The sequence below is a fragment of the Vicia villosa genome, linkage group LG6 (assembly GCF_029867415.1).
Source record: "Vicia villosa cultivar HV-30 ecotype Madison, WI linkage group LG6, Vvil1.0, whole genome shotgun sequence".
In the NCBI taxonomy this organism is placed as follows: domain Eukaryota; kingdom Viridiplantae; phylum Streptophyta; class Magnoliopsida; order Fabales; family Fabaceae; genus Vicia; species Vicia villosa.
The window spans coordinates 146,906,752-146,925,797 of NC_081185.1; the positions used below are offsets into that span (position 1 = coordinate 146,906,752).

General features: G+C 33.5%; 1 protein-coding gene across 1 annotated transcript; it reads left to right on the forward strand.

Moving 5' to 3' along the window:
• The first annotated feature begins 9,371 nt into the window (after positions 1–9,371).
• LOC131612671 (zinc finger protein WIP2-like) lies at positions 9,372–11,812 on the forward strand. The gene is made up of 2 exons (XM_058884436.1): positions 9,372–10,146; positions 11,196–11,812. The coding sequence occupies exons 1-2, from the start codon at positions 9,529–9,531 to the stop codon at positions 11,622–11,624; spliced, it is 1,047 nt and encodes a 348-aa protein (XP_058740419.1). The 5' UTR covers positions 9,372–9,528; the 3' UTR covers positions 11,625–11,812.
• The last annotated feature ends 7,234 nt before the right edge of the window (positions 11,813–19,046 follow it).

Genomic DNA, 19,046 nt, shown 5'->3' on the forward strand with positions numbered 1-19,046 from the left:
AGTGTAGAATGTTGGTTAATGAAGTGATGAAGTTGGTTAATCACATAGTTTTTGTATAAGTATTCTTTAATCTGAAAAATATATAAAAAAATTATTATTTTTTAAATAAAAACACTGTCCATACCAACCTTTCATGATTTTTATAATTTAGTAGTTATTTCAATTTGCACATTATTGTTCGATTTTATGATTAATAATAATTTTTGTTCATTGTTACTAACCTTATATGATTCTTATAATTTTATTTCCTATTCAATTTATAAATTTAAGTTGAATTTTTATTAAAATTTAAAATCAAATATTTCTTTTTGTCTGTTGTTTTGTCTTTGTTTTATTTTTGTAGGGAGTGTAATGAAGAGGTCCATGATTAATTCAATTTGGCAAGGCCCATTACCATAGTAAAGTTGATCCAAGCCATTTTTTATTCAAGTTGCAAGTCAAGTCTTAAAGCCATATTTCTATTCCTTCAAGCCATGAGAAAGTTTGTTGTGGGCCCACACAAGCAACACATTGTTTCAACATACATGCTGCTACACGTTTTTTAACACTACCAGCAAAACAGTATACAACCAATTTTCACCAAATTCAAATTTTGAACCAAATTTCAATTCCAAATTCAAGTCACACCATACACATTTCACGAGGATGTAACATGTTACCCCTAAAATTTGATATCCCATATTTTTTTTATTTCCGAAATGTCCCTAATAAAACACAAATAATTTTCGGACAAAGTTAGGGGGACGAAGTTTGTTAATGGAGAGGTTGACATGTGAATTTCTTACATTTCACTTAAAAAAAAACAATTTCACATCAAATACAATCCTTTCCATTCATACAATTTAATCATGGATTCACAACATTCACTCTCCAAATTTTCAGATCACAACGAACTTTCCCTCTAAAATTTTCACAAAAAATTTCATCATCCTTCACCTATAAATACATCATCTCAGTTCACTAAAAATTTCATTATCCTCCCCCCTCTTGGGGAGATTAATTTCAGATTTGGGCCCTCATTATGAGCCTAGCATGTATTGCTTGATGCAACACCCTTCTAACCTGCGCACCTCTTTTTGCTTCAGCTGAATAATCATTTGGGCCAAGCACAATAAGCCCAACGCCCATCTCTCCAATGCAACTTTTTTTTTTCTAGTTCATTTGTTTAATAGTTTTATTTCCTTTAGTAGTTTTTATTTTAATGATTGAAAAATACAAAAAAATATGAGAATTAGATTTTTTTTTTTCATATTCAAAACACCATTATTTAATTTTTAATGCTACTTTTTTAGATTTCATGTGTTAATTTTAGACCTTATTTTATTAATTTTCGATCATTATTTGTTAGTTTTTTTTTTCCATTTTCAATATACGATTTTATATATATCCGTACTACATTTTGTGTTTATGTGATGTACTACATTTGAGTAATTGGACTATTCTTGTGGACATTTTCAATTTCATACTTAATATTTTATACTTTTTATCTTTTATTTCCGCTTTGATCGCTATTTGAGTTTATTGTAATAATTGTATTAAGTTTCATCCCCATTTGTTAACAATGTATCCCACTCCCTGAGGCCTTGTAATAATTTTTATCGTTTTCCTTTACTACTTTCTTTTATTATTGTTAAGCATTGCATGCATTCAACCATTTTTCAAAACAAATGATACTCGATTTCGAGCCCCTTTTTCTACCATATGTCGATCGCTCTTCACGCATCGCAATCAACCGTACTTACACGTGCACACTAACACACATTCATAGCTTGATCCCGGGATTTCTTAAAGTAGACACCTACTCGATTAATCGTTCCGGTTGGTCGTTTAGGAGGTTAGTTTTTGGCTAGTACACCTACACTTTTATCTCCACCATGTTCATGTTTATTCTTTTATGCTTGTTTGTATGGATTTACCTGTATGAACTTGTATGGTTTCAGTTACTAATTTCATCCCCTTTTTGAATAAACTATTCACGCCCGCATTCTTGGTCCATATACTAAGCCCTAACTCAATCTTTGTAAGCTGATTGCCTTGTGCATCGCCATCGACTTTGTTTTTTTAAAAAAAACTTCAAACTCTTTTCACAGTAAATCTTGACCTTTGTCAAGTGACCGTTTCAAACTCTTTTGTGCACTTGCACTCTTTTTCCTTTAAAACTTTTTTTCAAAGCAAATTCTCATGTTTCTTTTTTAGCAGAACTACAAATGCTCTAACTTCTCAATTGCATAGAAGAGGTATGTAGGCACAAGATGCGACGTCTTGCCGAGCACACTTAAAAAAATAATAAAAATCATTTTCTTTTTTTTTTCATCTCTTTATTCTTTTGCAAACAAAACCACTTTGACTTTTAAAACTCAATTTTTTAAAAGGTTCCTGTGGAGTACCACAAATGTGAGGGGTGCTAATACTTTCTCCTTGCATAACCAACCCCTAATCCAGATTTCTATTTGTGGGTTTTATCGACATTTACCCCTTTCCTCTTTTGAAAACAATAAAGTTTGGTGGCGACTCTTGCTTGTGTGAATTAAGTTAATTAATAGCTTAAACTTCGATTTTTCCACCGTTACACGTATAAATACGCCATAAGCCTTAAGTACATGGGGAAAGATGAGCGGGAGCTATTCCTTACCTCTTCTTAGAGTATTAGTATTGTATGTATCTCAAAGAATTTTAATATTAAGGGATACATACTCAAATACCCCAGCCTTTGAGGGACCATTTGATGCATCTCTTAACAAAACACTCAAACAAATTCAAACTCTCTTTGCCCTTGGGATTTTCTCTTTAAAACCTTTTCAAAAAGGACACATTGATTCCAGTCTACGCAAACAAACAGTGCATAAGACTTATGAGGAGCCATACATCTAACTACAAGAATGCAAAATTGGTATTGTCCATAAAAAACACGCAACAAATAAACCTTTTTAAGAAGAACTACGAAGCTCTAATTTCTCTATTGTACATTAGGGATATGAAGGCACAAGGTTCAAGAAATGCTGGAGAGCTCAATAATAAAAACCTCTTGTTTTTTCCCAATCAATTCATTCATGCATTCTCTTAACAAGTAAGTCTTTAGATATTCACACCCTTTGATTAGAAAAAGCAGAGTGGATCCCATGGAGTACCATGGATGTGAGGGGTGCTAACACCTTCCCCTTGCATAATCGACTTCAGAACTCAAATTTGGCTGTGAGACCATTTTCTTTCCCTTCAAAGGTTTTCTCGATATTTTATTTTCCCGTTGGGATAAATAAAGTTCAATGGAGACTCTGTGTATTTTTTACGTAGCGACAACGACCACCATAACGAGACTTCTAGTGTAGTGGTTATGATTCTCAACTTATTGGAGAGAGTACAGGCAAAGGTTAACAATCTAATAATCAAATTGGTCTTTGAATTAAGGGAAATTATTGCTTGTACAAGTGAAAGTGTACCTAAGTGGGACACTAGGTCACACATATAGAGGAGACAATTATAACGATCTCTAATTAATTCACTATGCAACGACTGTTTAATATTGATCAACAACAGAAAAGATCATTCCTGTGTGGCATCATAGGATGCTGGTGTACGTATACACGAGTGACCAGCGAGCTCAATGTTGTAAAAACCAGACAGGACCGACCAGTTGGACCGGTTGGAACAGGAACAGGCCAGGTAACAGGCCGATTTCGCTTGTTCGATCGCCCGTGCCTTTAAACTAGAGAGAACCGAGAAAACCGGTGGTTCAATTGCTTATTTTTGTAATTCTCTTTTACTCAAAATGGCGTCGTTTTTAGTTTGTTAAATTTATAAAAAAAAATTCCAGGCTTTCAATCTGCAGAACTCAAAGCAAATACGATACGTAGAAGTAGAACCATAACGTGCGCCACACATCCATCTTCAAAACAACACCGTCGGCAGCCGTTTCCTTCCCCGCCACCGCGCATCCATCTTCAATCCCGCTGCACCACCGTATGTTTTTTCATTTTTGATTTTGATATATGTTAAAAATTAGGGTTAGTTCAAATTGAAATTAAAATTGAAGAGAGTTATGCCTCACTGTTTTCAAATCCCATGTTTCTCTAAACATTCCAGTTTCAAAGCTGGTGATGATGATGATAATGAATAGTCTGTTACTAACCTCTTTGCTTACTTTAAATGTTGCATTTTTATAAAGGGAAAAGATGATTTAGATAGTTTACCTGTTGTACAAAATAAAGGGGTGAAATTTTACAATTTGATTTAAGCATTTGATGTGTTTTTGTGTACTGATCAACTTTTTCCCATTTGGTTGTGTTGTTTTAGAGGTGAAGGCTTATCAAAGATTCAAAGGTGATATTGGTGTAGAGATACAACAACGGTACTGCTAAGAGGTTTTTACTTAACTATACCATATGTTGAAGATAAATTTAGACATTCAAACCATTTTTGAAATATTGAGTGCAAGTTCTTAGCACATACTACTACAATTTTTTCCTTTCTACAATCTATTTTTTGACACTGAAATATTGTTATTTTTCTATTTCATGCATACTAATATCTAAGTTACATTGTTGCTTTTTATATAAGGCTAGATGAAAATCCACATCTTTATATGATAAAAGTGGCACATTGCTTCAAAACCGAGTTTACTTGGCTGGACTCCCCTCAAAATCCATAATATTCTCTTGAATATGTTTCATTTTTGGATTACAGTTCTTACAAAGTGGAAAACTATATCAATAAGATTTTGGGTATAACACATAAAACTAGAATCTCTTAAGAGATTCTATCTAATTTGCTTCAAGTTCTTAGCATATTGTGAAATAACATTCTATATTGTAGCAATACATTTTACTAATAGTTTATCACATTGCTTCAAGTTCTTAGTCTTTATGTAACAGGATTCTTCATAATTTGTTACCAGGATCCAATTAAGTTAAGTTGGATGCTATTGAAAAAAATCAATTAATTTTAAAACAATATTGAAAACTATTTAACAAAAAATATTTACTACAAAATATATCTTGTCTCCATCAAATTTGATTTTTTTTAATTTTGTCTCTATAGTTGCTAATTGCTAATTTATATTTATAAATTGCATCAATTTTGAACTGTTTTACAGAAAAATGGCATCATCTGAAACACCATCATCAGAACCGCTATCACAAGAAGCCTTTTCATCTCAAAGTCTAATTCAAACTAATGTTAGAGGAAAGACTGATATATCTTGGGCACATTGTATATAATGTCACAAAGATTTTGGTGGAGGTGGAATTCATAGGGTAAATCAAAACTTGGATGGAATAATAGGAAATGTTGAAATTTATAAGTCTGTGCCTGCAGAAATTCGTTTTCAGATGAAACAACATTTCAATGAGCGGAGCAAGAAAAGAAAAACTCCAGATGTGGCTAAAAGCGGGTGATTTACTACGGTGAGGGGTGAATTGCAAGTACAAACGAACCCACGAATTGGTGCATCTAAAAAGAATAACATTCGAATTGGTACTTATTTTTTACCCATATCAACTCTGGAAGCTCAGCCTACTTTAAAAAGTATGATGTAAAGTAAAGAAATGGTAGAAAAGTGTGATCTTGCTATTGTCAAGTGGTTTATTGATGCATCTATTCCTTTTAATGCTGCAAATTCACCTTATTTTCAACCTGCAGTTGATGCTCTTTGTTGCATGGGTGCTAGATATAAAGTTCCTACTATGCATGATCTTCGTGGACTGATCATTGAAGGAGAACTCTTATCAACTTTTTAGTTTATTGCCCCAAAGGAACTATTTTCATAAAGTCTGTTGATGCCTCTGGTGCTTCTAAGACTGCAGACACATTGGCCAGGAAAATGTTGTTCAAATCGTTATAGATAATGATGCGAGTTATGTTGCTGCTGGAAGGTTGTTGGAAAGGGATTTTCCTAAGTTATTTTGATCTCCTTGTGCAGCACACTGTATTAATTTGATGTTGCAAGACATGGGGAAATTAGAGGAAGTAAGTGAGGAGGTGTCACATGCTTCAAAAATTACCAAATACATATATAATCATTGTTTTGCATTGTATTTGATGAGACAACATACAGGTGGAAGAGAAATACTTCGTTCTAATCTAACCCGCTTTGCTACTAATTTTATTGCATTGCAAAGTATTCTGTCTCATAAAGATGCACTAAGAGCCATGGTAACATCCAAAGAGTGGACAACCACAACTTATTCCAAAGATGTCAAGGAAAAGCAATTTGTGGAACAAGTCTTAGACTCAAGCTTTTGGTCTAAATGTGCTGACATAGTGAAAATTACAGACCCTCTTGTACGTGTGTTGCGTATTATTGATAGTGAAGATAAATCGGCTATCGGATATCTCTATCGAGCTATGTATAAAGCAAGAGAGGAGATTGAGAAAAGTTTTAGAAAAAATAAGTTGAAAGTAAAGCCTTATTTGAAGATCTTGGATATCTCTATCGAACCATGTCACGTACCCCTCTACACAATGCCACTCCTGGGTGGCCTGCATGCGACGATACTCCTCCGGGACCAAATGATGCGCCTAGTCCTCAAATATGGCAGTGAGCTCCACTCGGGTAACTGTGTCGGGAGCGGCCTCAAACGGTGACCTAGGTATCATCTGCACACGTGCAAACTGCCTCATGCACCGCTCCGGCAGATACCTAACCATGGTGTTGGCCCCGCATGCCAACCATTCAGAGTATAAAGCGATGCGATCAAATGGGACAACATCAGTGTAGTCGGTGAATGGCGTCCAACGAATATCATCGTGAGTAGTACGGTCCAGGTACCCGCGATATGGTCCCACTACATTGTTCCCCTTTTGGAGAACGTATCGGGCGGCCCTGGGCATTGCGTCATCGTACGCAGGATCAATGGCGAAGCCGTGGATGCGGGGGAAGTAGGAGATGATCCAGCCCTTAAACACAAATACAATAATATGTTAAAAATAAATACGAATCATTAATAATTGTGAAATATTTAAAAAGAAACATACTGTCAGGAGTGTGGCAGATCCAGTCAACTGCAAGGTCCTCTAGTTGGAGGCTTCATTCAACTTCTGGTATAGGTATACCAGAATAGCTAACCCCCAGTTCCACTGGTGAATGGTAGTCAGGTCCATGAAGTAGCGGAGATAAGTCACGTCGACGTATGTTTCACTCTTGTCCACAAAGAATGTAGTGCCTACCAAAAACATGAACTAGCACCGGAGAGCTCAGGCACGGTGATACTCCGTAAAAAGCTTGTCCTCTGCCTGCTCGGACTCGGCCGCCGCCACCAGGTGGTTCTCATACAGCTCTTTCAAGCTGGAGAACCAGATATGGGCCCCATTCGTCGTCCTGCACTCAAACTCAGCCATGTATGGGTCCATTCCCAGATAGTCGACCATCCACTTGATCGCCTCGACCCTCTGGATCCGGGAATGGTGCAACAGTGTCCCTCTGATCGGTAGGTGGAGCAGACTATGAACATCGTGTAATGTGATCGTCAACTCCCCAACCGGTAAGTGGAAAGAAGACGTCTCCCGATGTCACCGCTCCACGAAAGCCCCCTGCATGCCGTGGCTGATAGTGGTATACCCGGTCATGCACACCCCACCGAGCCTGGAAGCAGTCACCACATCATTAAACCACAGCGCCTCTGGTTTAAACAGATCAAAAATCTTCCGCGCGTGGTTCACCATTTTTAGCGCCGCCCTTTCCTGTTACAACAAAAACAAAAACAAAAAAGATTGTTAATTAGACCGTGAAGAAAATGTGAAATAAAAAGCTAAATAAAAATTAGTTAAATAATAAAGTCGGATAAATTATAAAAAATACCTCTCCCTCCCACACACGTCGAGCGATGTGCTCGTGGTAGGAAATCAGCACGGAAGTGTCCCTAGGCCCTGCCCGGTAGCCCTCCTCCTCCTCCTCCTCCTCGTGCGGAGGATCAACATCAGGTATCTCCTTGTCCTCCTCCTGGTATCTCACCTCCTCCTCCTCCCATACCTCCTCATGACGGGAAGAAGACACCCGAGCCAGCCGACTCCTCGATCCAGATGAGGAACCAGCCTCATCCATCTGCACGGGTACTCGTACTCTACCCCGTCCTTGCGTCAATGCCAGCTGCGCCGCCCCGCTCGTGTCTAGCCGACTCTTTTTGTGTCTCTCTCCCTTGTCTGAGTCTAGCTGGGTTGCCTGCAATTTTTCTGAAAAAATTGAAATCGGTTAGAAAATAAAAATAATCATAGTAAATAATCAAGAAAATAAAAATAATGCAAATAATCAAGAAAATTTAAAAAATGCAATTCTTACTCATTTCGGAAGTTCATTTCTGAAACTGGTGAGGGAGGTGTTTTTGGAAATGAACTTCCCAAACCCTCCTGCGAACACCATTTTTGCAGGTTTCATGGCAGGCACCCTAAACACTTCAAAACCAGTTTTTATGCTTCTAAACAACCCTAGAGACTACTAACAACCTACCCCTATATCATTTTTCTAATTTCTAACAACCCTATTATGCATTTCAATCATAGATCTAAAGTTTTAGAAACTTACAAATTGAAGGTGATTGTGATGCTTTAGAATGTAGTAGAACAAGTAGATAGAGCCTTTGAAGTAGCCTTGGAAGTTGGTTTGCTGAAAATCTTAGAGAGATTGAGATTGAAAGCGATTTAGGGTAAATGTGTTTTGGGGGAGGCTGTTTTGTTTAAACAGCAGAACGCACAATATTTCGGAAATGTATCTCCAAAATGTTGTTTTCGGAGATGCATCTCCGAAATCATTCTTTTTTTTAACTTCAGAAATGCATTTCCGAAGTAAAGGAACATTTAGGAAATTTCTGCGAGGATAACAAAAAAAGAAGGGAGGTGAACAAAGAAATTCTCCATATATATTTGGCCATTATTTATGGGCCATTGTCCTGCCAAAACAAACCACACTATAAACCCACTTAAACCCACTTAGTTATAGTTGTTTTCTCCTGAGTATAGCTTTTTAATTTCTAACAATCTTTAATACAAATAACTAATAATTAAGCAATTTTATGTGAATAAGCAATGCATGTGTCATGGATTTGAAAATGGAGTACGTGAGTAGGAGATGGCTGACTTTTTAGGACTTGAAATGATTGAAAAAATTAATTGAATAGTAAATTCTTAAATGTCTTATACAGACTAGTACAATAAATCTGTATTATACAGAAATTTAATTAGCATTAACATTAACACATAGTATATGTACAAAAAGAAAATGTCATTAGACTCCAACATACTTGACCTTCATTTATTTTTTTGACTAGACATACTTTAACTTGATTAAATCCTAATTATCAAGACTAATAAATAAAGTAGTTTTTTTTTCTTTTTATCTATATAGTATGTATTATCATTATCATTATTTTCCTCTCCCACTTATTATTACCTTTAGCTTTCCCCATGTTTGATGATCTCTCTCTCTCTCTCTCTCTCTCTCCACCGTCCACTACTTGCTTCAGCCATCTTGTACTCTCTCTCTATAAAAGCAAACAACACAAGTAGCTAGCCATAAACTGTTCCCATCTTGATCTCTCCTCCATGGCTGATAACCCTTACACCTCTAATCTTTTCTCATCTTCATCACCAAGTTTCTTCCAATTCAACCATATTTTCCCATCTTCAAACCCTTCTCCACACCACCACCATCACCCTTTTCTTCATCACCACCACAACAACCACACCTTTTTCCACTACCATCATATTTCATCTTCTTCTTCTCCACCTTCTCCTCCTCTCAGGGAAGAACTACCTCTTCTAAGCCTAATCCCAGCAAAGCAAGAAGAATATGAAGATCAACAAGAACATGATGAGGATATTCAAGACCTTCCTTGCACTGCCATGGATTTAGAGGAAAGAGAAGAAGACGGTAGTATTACTACTAGTAACACAGTTACTGTTGCACTTCACATAGGTTTGCCAAACCCTAGTGCTGCTGAAATGGCTTCTGTACTTTCTTCATCAAATAACTCCTCAGAGATCACTGTCACTGATAAAGAACAAGGTGATGATTCTTCTTCAGGGTTCATGATGCTTCATAATAACAGCCTTAACAAAGGACAGTATTGGATCCCTACTCCTTCTCAGATTCTCATTGGTCCAACACAGTTTGCTTGCCCGGTTTGCTCCAAAACTTTCAATAGATATAACAACATGCAGGTAATTAACTAACACACCATAGTTCAAAACTCTTCTGTTTTTGTAGAAAAATAGATTTTCTTTTGCTTCTGTTGTTTCTGTTTCTGCTTCTGCTTCTGCTTCCACTTTCTGTCAATAACTTTCTTCCTTGATTTGAACTGTTAACGGTTCTCTGATGCTTGGATAGAAAGAGGAAAAGGTTGTAGACTAATCTATGGTGTGTACTTGTCTTCAGCTTTCAATTCTTTCTTTATGAAGAAGTTATGATTATTACTTTGTTTTTCACTTCTTCTGCTTTATTTTTTCTTTCTTGAAAATTAAATATATCTTTCCTTTCTTCTTCTCCTTGTAAATCTTTACCCTAATTTTTCTATTTATATAAAGTAATTCAGTTTATTAATTTTGGTTTATTTTGAATTTTTGCATGGTGTATTTTGTTGAATATTAAAAAGGGAACAACTTCTCTACCCATCACAAAAAGTTGGGTAGTGTACCTTCAACCAATCACATGATATCATTTAAGTTTAACACATTTAATTATTTATTAAATACTATAATTGTTTGTTGTTTTCAAAGTATTTTACATTGGAGGTAACCTTACCCAACTTTTTAAGTTGGGTAGATAAGAATTCACCTATTAAAAATATCTTTTCCTGATTCACAGTGAGAAACTGAGATCAGTTTCTCTGATTGATTAAACTACTCAATCAATGTTCCTTATGCTTTTTACTTCATTGAAGTCTGTGCTACTTCTTTCTGTATTTTAGAAACTGTTTTAAAACAGAAATTTTTTCAGTGTTTCTTCCAGATCTTCATTTATAAATAAATAAATAAATAAATATTAATTTCTCTTTGTAGCTTTAAATTCTGAATCCAAGCATCTTCCCAACCTGAAAACCCCATATATATCCATACTGATAACATGTTCTTTTTAATAGACAGTGTGACATTGCTGTAACATTCGGCCTTTGTCGTTTTGATTCGTAAAAAAAAATATTGCAGTTTATGATCATTTTTCTATTGATCACTTTACACACAAAATTGAGATTTTTTGTTTGTTTTGTTCTTAGATGCATATGTGGGGGCATGGATCACAATACCGAAAAGGTCCGGAATCTCTAAGAGGCACACAACCAACCGGAATGCTAAGGCTACCATGTTACTGCTGCGCACCAGGTTGCAGAAACAACATTGATCATCCTCGAGCAAAGCCATTGAAAGATTTCAGAACACTTCAAACACATTACAAGAGAAAACACGGAATTAAGCCATTCATGTGTCGAAAATGCAGCAAGGCTTTTGCTGTAAGAGGAGATTGGAGAACTCATGAGAAGAATTGTGGGAAGCTATGGTATTGTATCTGTGGTTCTGATTTCAAACATAAGAGGTCTCTTAAGGACCATATCAAAGCCTTTGGAAATGGACATGCTGCTTATGGATTTGATGGGTTTGAAGAAGAAGATGAACCAGCTTCTGAAGTTGAGCAAGATAATGATTAATAATGTGTTAATTATTCTGTGAAATGATTAATATTATATAAGCAAGAATTAATTAGTTAAATGGAAAGCAATATTTTCTTTCTTTTTTCCTTTTATGTTGGAACATTAGTTAGGACTAGGAGAGTGAGTGACTTGATACAAAACATATATAGCTGTTAAAGCCAGATATATATTTTGACTTTTGCTCTCATGTATAAAACCTAAAATTCCTTTCTATAATCTCTTTGTTAAGGTGAAGCTGTTTAAGAAAAGCTGATGAGTTGGGATTATTGTTAATTGATTTGTATATTCGGGCAAGGGCATAGTACTCATTCTCATGATTAATATGCCTAATGATCATAATCAGTAGCTCTACAATTCTGTTTAAATTAATTTTTCCGAGCTAAATATTGATGCAAGTATATTATTTAATTTTGTGGCTAGTTATAATTTTTCATAAAATGCATTAAGAATGAACGATGAATACTTTTTCAGGAAGATTTGTGTTGTTTATTATGGTACTCCATTAATTAGTCTCTATAATTTTTTCTTGAGTAATTAGTCTTTATATATTTTTTTTAATATTAACAGCCAGTAAAATAGAAATAGAACAATACGTCAAAATTACAAAAGAATAGGCGGGTAGAAGATATAAGATGTACCAAATAACCAGCAAAACAGAAATAGACGGGTAGAAGATATAAGATGTACCAAACAACCAGCAAAACAACAGAAATAAAACAAAATGTACAGAAATAGAACGACAAAACAAATAGAAACGAAAAATACTAATATAGCACGAGAAAAAGGACACAAGCTAAAACTCCTCCGTCACCGATCAGCGAAAGGACAACACCAATCTCCACAGAAGCAACAAGAACAGACCACCAAAAACCCCTTATGCACCCCTATTGACTCAAATTACAAGATAGAGCTCGGATTGATAAAGCACGAGTTTCACACGGACCTACTAATATACCATTTCTAAGTAAAAAAGATACTCATCTTCCACGTTCTTCGTTGTCACCAATTTACCTAACAACACTATATCCAGAATTTTAAAAAACGGTCATGGTCGTGTTAAGGTTTTTGCGATTTCGGACGTTACAGGTGTCGCGACATTGATTACGGTTGTTGTGATGTGAATTAATCACAATTTATTCTTTACCATATAAAATAGTGATAAGGTATCGGCATCTGCGATACCATTTTGTCGCAACCATTTTTACTATCGCAGACTATTTTTAAAACCCTGAGTATATCATTCCAAAATATTCAGATCGATCAAACCACAACATGCAAAATCATAAGACACTCCCTAAACCTATGACGACCACCATGATGAAAAAATATTTTAAAAAGGTTCGACGGATCTCTAAATAAAACTACATCGGAACCCAACCAACTAAAAATTCGAATTATAAAAAACAAAAATCTATGAGTACTCTTACCCCATAAGAAAGCAGGGTTATTACAACAAAGATAAAGACCATCTCAAGCACTAAACTTTATTTAAACTACTAGACATATTGTATGTATTACTCATGAAATTTTTGTCCAAGATGAAAAGTGGTCAAAGATGAAGATAAATCTTTTTTCCGTGCCTGATGATCTCAAACCCAGAACTTTAGGCCTGTTCAAACTTTGAGGGATAGTGATGGATCGATAATGCATGTACATGAACTATTCAAGGATTTTATTTTTGGCATCCATAACTTTACTTTCTTGTCTTAACCTCGTCTTTTTACGTATATATATTCACCATTTAACCCTTATTATGAATTTGAGTGTGAAATTCAACTTTATGCTTTCAGATCTAATAAAGGTGAATTGTAGTGTTTTCACTTGATAGTGTAAGGTTGATGAGTCAAAAAATGATATAGTGGAGAAGTAAGTGAAGCTAAGGTATAGGATGATATAGATGGAAGATACATATAGTAGGGTAGAGCAAATGATTAGTGATTTCATTCAAGAGAAAGGAGGGCTGGAGGGGGAGGATATGAAAAGATATATAGGTAGGATGGATGATATCATAACAAAGATGTAATGGTCCCAATCCATGGTGTACTGTGATGAATTGTTGGATCTCATTTGCAGCTTTATGAGATAGAGAAAGGATGGGCAAAAGATGAATGGAGCCCAAATTGGCCTGATTTGTAACAATGATCTCTCTTCCTTCTGATGGATAAACAGTGTCGTCTGAAACGACCTTTCAACAATTTTTATTTCACTACTCATTTTTATTTCATGCTCTAGTCTTTCACCCCCATTTAGTCTTTAAGCTTTAACTCGCAAAACTAGCTTGTTTTGCCTGTATAATCATGGCCTATAGCTTCACCAAAAAAAAAAAGTATATTTTTCTTTATATATGTAATAATTAAGTTGAACTCATTTTGCTCATTCCATTTTCTATTAAGCTGCTAAGTATCTCGTTTGCCAGCCAATCCTCGAGTACAACTCTCATCTAATCAACAAATTCTCTTGTAGACTTATTTTTAAGATTCAAGCTGCGCCCATAACATTCTTAAAAGTTATTTTGTAAAAAAAAAATTTGTCTTAAAGTATAAGTCCCTTTTATTTCGAAATAATATTAATGAATATTTTTTTATTATTTATTATTTATTATTATTTCTTTCTAATTTTTTAAAACTTTTTTCTTATATAATTAATGAATATAATTTTCATTCTCATATAAAATTAATTACACTTTTTATATATATGAATTGTTAAAGAAATCTTATAATTTGAGACAGAAAAAAATATTGAAGAATGTTAGTCTATTTAAAACTTATTTTACATGAATATAGTTAAATAAATAATCTAATTTATATGTTCAAATAGGCTAATATATTAATAAATTGAAATAAATAAACTATATTTGGATAATTATCGTAAGAATTTAGATAATCAAATTAAATATAATAATATTAAATATAATATTATCTTTTAATTTAAGGTTATTATAATAAATTAAAATATAAAAAATAAATAATTTATAGATTTAAATTATTAAAAATGTTTAAAACAAGTATAATTTAATTCAGAATATAATAATAATATTAATATTAAATAGTATTAATATTTATTTAAATAGTACGATATTGTAGATATAATAGGTTTTTTTTTTATGATTAATGGCTTAAGTTTTTTGGCTAAATAAATTTATAGTTGCTCTATTTTAAAAAAGTTATTATCTGACTTGAGATTGGCGAAAGTTGTAAATTGCAGGTTTTAGTCAATCAACCTAACTTATTCTTACTTCCAATCATATTTAAAAAATAAAAGAAAAACTAACCCTCATGGTCAAATTTAGTTGATCAATTGACAAAGATTAAATTAGAAAAATATATATTTTTACAAATATTTTTATTATAAATGTAAAATGAAAATATTAAAATAGTAGTAATTAATATTTATTATATTATATTATTACAATAAAAATTAATAATAAATTGAAAATTAAAAAAATTACTAATTATTTTTGAAAAGCATGGAATATATATTTTCTCAATATTTATTGTTATATAGGTTAATTTTACAAAGCATAGGTGTAGTAGGTGTTCCAAAATATGCATAGGTTGATTGGTTTTTTTTTTTTTGTGTGTTGGATGAATAATAATAAGTTCTCTGCACGTGGGTGGGTTATTAATTCCTTTGCTTTGTTGTGACACCGAGGAATGGTAGCAATTAATAGATGAAACAGCAATCAGTAAGTAAAGCATTTATTGACAATCAATATCCCACCCCTTTGTTGTGGAGACCAACCCTACCATTATATTCACTCTCTTATAGCTCCTTCAGATGCTCTCTATCTTTTTTGTGTTTTTCATTTCTGCTTTTATGGAATGTCTCTATCGTATACCACCAATATGCCCTGCACTTTCATTACACACATATTTAAGTCACATCTATACGTGCAATCAACAATAATAATATTCATATCCTAAGCTTCTTTTTCATATAAAAAGGTTGGAAAAGTTAACTACGTAGCATAGGTATTTAAATCCATGCATAATGTAAGTATGTCTCTTCTACCAATAATATAAATAATTTAATATACGAGAGGGGTTGTAGCTAATTTTGCAGCTACATCATATATCGTGCGTCCTGGCCATGTAAAGGAGACCAAACAACCCAACAAGCAAGAATATGTCAAATGATATTCTCAATTTGCATTCATATTTCAATATTGTAGGGACAACTTTGTCTCCCTTGGCTCGAATAACAAGTCCTTTCGTATTTATATATATTAGGCTAAGTGACAAGGGTGGACAAACGAGTGTTGTAATTTGTAATATCTATATAAAGTTTGTAACATTGGAAATCATGATTATATTGATTATCAATAATACAAAAATACAACTCTTTCTATAATTCTTCTGCTATTTCATTATTGTTGTTACTTTGATTGAATGTTTTAGGTAAAATAATATGGACAACACAAAGTGTAAAATGTGAAGAAGTTACATATAGGACAAGATAAACATCTTGCCTCAATCTATTAGCTGGATTTTGTGAGTAAATTTGAGCGATTGTGTTTGTTTTTAGGAAGATTTGAAAAAAGCATGTCAATCCAAATCAGTTTTAAAAAATATTTTATTAAATCATAATCTATAAATGTTGAAGATTTAATTTGATATGATTAAATTAAAAATTTTTGGATTTGATTTAAATAAGAAGAATTGGTTTGATTGGATTTGCATTGAAGAAAAGATTTATTCGAATATGGTTTGAAAGAAGATTTGTTTCAAATTTAGTTTATTTAAGATCGTGCTGAAATTGACTATACAAATATATTAATTGAAGATTCACTCCATGAAGATATCTTATTGGATTTGTTTTAATTACAAGATTTAAATTTGCATTTAATGAAGAAAATTTTAACCTCTATTAAAGAAGATTTAAAACATGATTAATTTAGTTTTTGGAAAAGCTAGCTTGCATTCTGAATTCTCGGAGGGGTTAGAAATATGGTTTATATCAATTAAAGGTTTTATTTGATTTGCTCAAAGATTCAGAATTATATTACGTGAACAAATATCGAGCCAAATGTTTTAACAATCTATGAGACATTTGTCTCAGACTATTACTTGGTGAGCAAGATAAATTGAAGTATATCTAATCATTTTAAGATTTGTTTCCTTTTCTGTTATATCAAAGATATAAGTGTGCTAGCTTGAGTTTGTATTTGGAAAAGATTTTTTATTTTAGCAAGATTGCATATGGAGTGCTTAATTTGTATCAGTTAAGAATCTCAATCTTTGTAATAAAGATTTGATTGATTATGTGAGTTTTTAGAGGATGTAATCTAAATCAAATACAACAAGAATAATCAAGATATTCAGATTTATTCAAGGTGATCAAACAAGATTGTAACTAATCATTATTGAAGATTGATCTCATGTACTTTTAAGAAGTCCAAGTGAAATTTATGATGGGCTTTTGTCGCTGGAATTTTGTGGCTATATAAGGATTCATCCCTTTTGTGAAGACTCTGAGCTTGAGAGAAATACATACCCTATAGGAGAGTTTTAGTTGAGTTTGGTATTTGAGTTTTTGGTTGTAATACTTTATTCCTAGATATTAATTATATAAATTTGAGAATAAAGTATTTGTGTGTCAGGATTGTTTCATTCTTTCAATCATATTTTTAAAATATGGAGAGTGCTTGAGTGAAAGTGATTGAGAGAAGTCTCTTATTCAGGGGGAGCCTGAACGAACCTTCAAAGGTAGTATTAGGAATGTGGTCTTGAACTAAGAGAGTTCAGAGTACTATTTGTCCATATGACTATTGAGAGTGGAATAGTTCTATATGAAGTCACGAATAGAAAGACATAAGTAGTATAAGGAATATGGGCATTGAATAAGAGTTGTTCATCTAAGACACTTTGTACTAATACTATTGAGAGTGAATTTCCTTTCTTGGGTTGAATTCCCCCAGACGTATGTGACATTGTACTAAACTTTGTTAACAATCCTTTCTGTTATTTATTGTCATATTATTTATTTTCTATTGTCTATCAAATTTGGTATATGATATTGAACACATTTTCTTAGACATCATGTCCAACATCTGTCTTGCAAAGAACAAAACTTTAATTGGCATCAGAGCAGGCATCCTGCTCTGTTTGAGTGTGTTCCAAGGTTCTTATTTTGTTGAAGATGAAGAATTTTAAAAAAGAGAAGCAGTTCATCGACCAAATATTCTTTATGATATTAAGAATCCTCTAAAGAAGAAAGATGAAGACAATTATAAAGATTGTGAAGACCGAGTAGATTATAATACTGAAGAAAAACTCATACTTGCTAAGATCTTTAGTAAAGTCATAAGAACTTAATGCACTATAACCGAACTAATTACAAAAACCACAATATAGACCAACTGTCAATGTTGAAAACCACAAAAACTACCCGTCAATGTCTTCTCGGGAATTCTGACTATAACCTAGTCTCCCAAGGAACTATCAAGTCACAAGTTGAATACAAAGGTTTATGTTTACTTTGCTTCTTGAAACCAGATTACACAAGTTTAAATACTATCAAATAACACAAAAGTGTTAATAGTAAGTATCGACCAAAAGCTCACTTGCTGCAAGTTAACGAATAAAAGTTCATTTGCTTACAAAACTATACAAAGAAGTAATCAAACATATTTGAGCTGCGGTTCAGCGTGAGTTTTATTAAATCAGAAGTGTTAATAGTGTCAATCGTTCTTTTTCTTTAATCTTCCAAGCCTTCCTTTTATAGCCTAAAAGAAGTTTGTTGGAAGGTAGAATTGGATTACCCAATTCCAATTTTTTTTGTTCACAACAGTCAGTGAGGAAGTGGTCGACAACATAGTACAATAGTACTGTTCTTGCACCACCCTATCTTGATAGTGGAAACGCATGTACCTCGTACTATTTCCTCACGTAAACCAATTTTGATCTTATCTTCTAATTTTTAGAGGCTTCTGATAGTAGATGATGAAGCATGCTTAGAAGGACCAAAAATTTTAATCACCAAAACCTAAGTCTTCAGAGTCTTCAGAATTTGTTCATCAAGAACCTTGTCTTCAGAGTCTTTCGCACTTGATCTTTGAATCTTCAGAACCTAAGTCTTTAAAGTCTTAAGAACTTGTTCCTCCAGGACCTTGTCTTTAGAGTCTTCAACACTTGGTCTTTAGAATCTTTGTCTTTAGAATATTTGGAACTCGTTCTTCCATTACCGTGTCGTCAGAATATTCAAAACTTGGACAATAGAATCACAGAGCTAAAGGAGTTTTCCAGAAGCTCTTCCACGAGAGTCATAATCAGAAGCTCTATAACTAACATTCATTAGAACCTTTGTTATAGAGGCATTCTAGAACTTAATTGAGTCTTTGTAAACATTGTTGGTTTCTTCCACAGTTAACTTGTGTTAAGTTCAAAACCTGATGACGTCACACGCCTTTTCTTTAGAGTC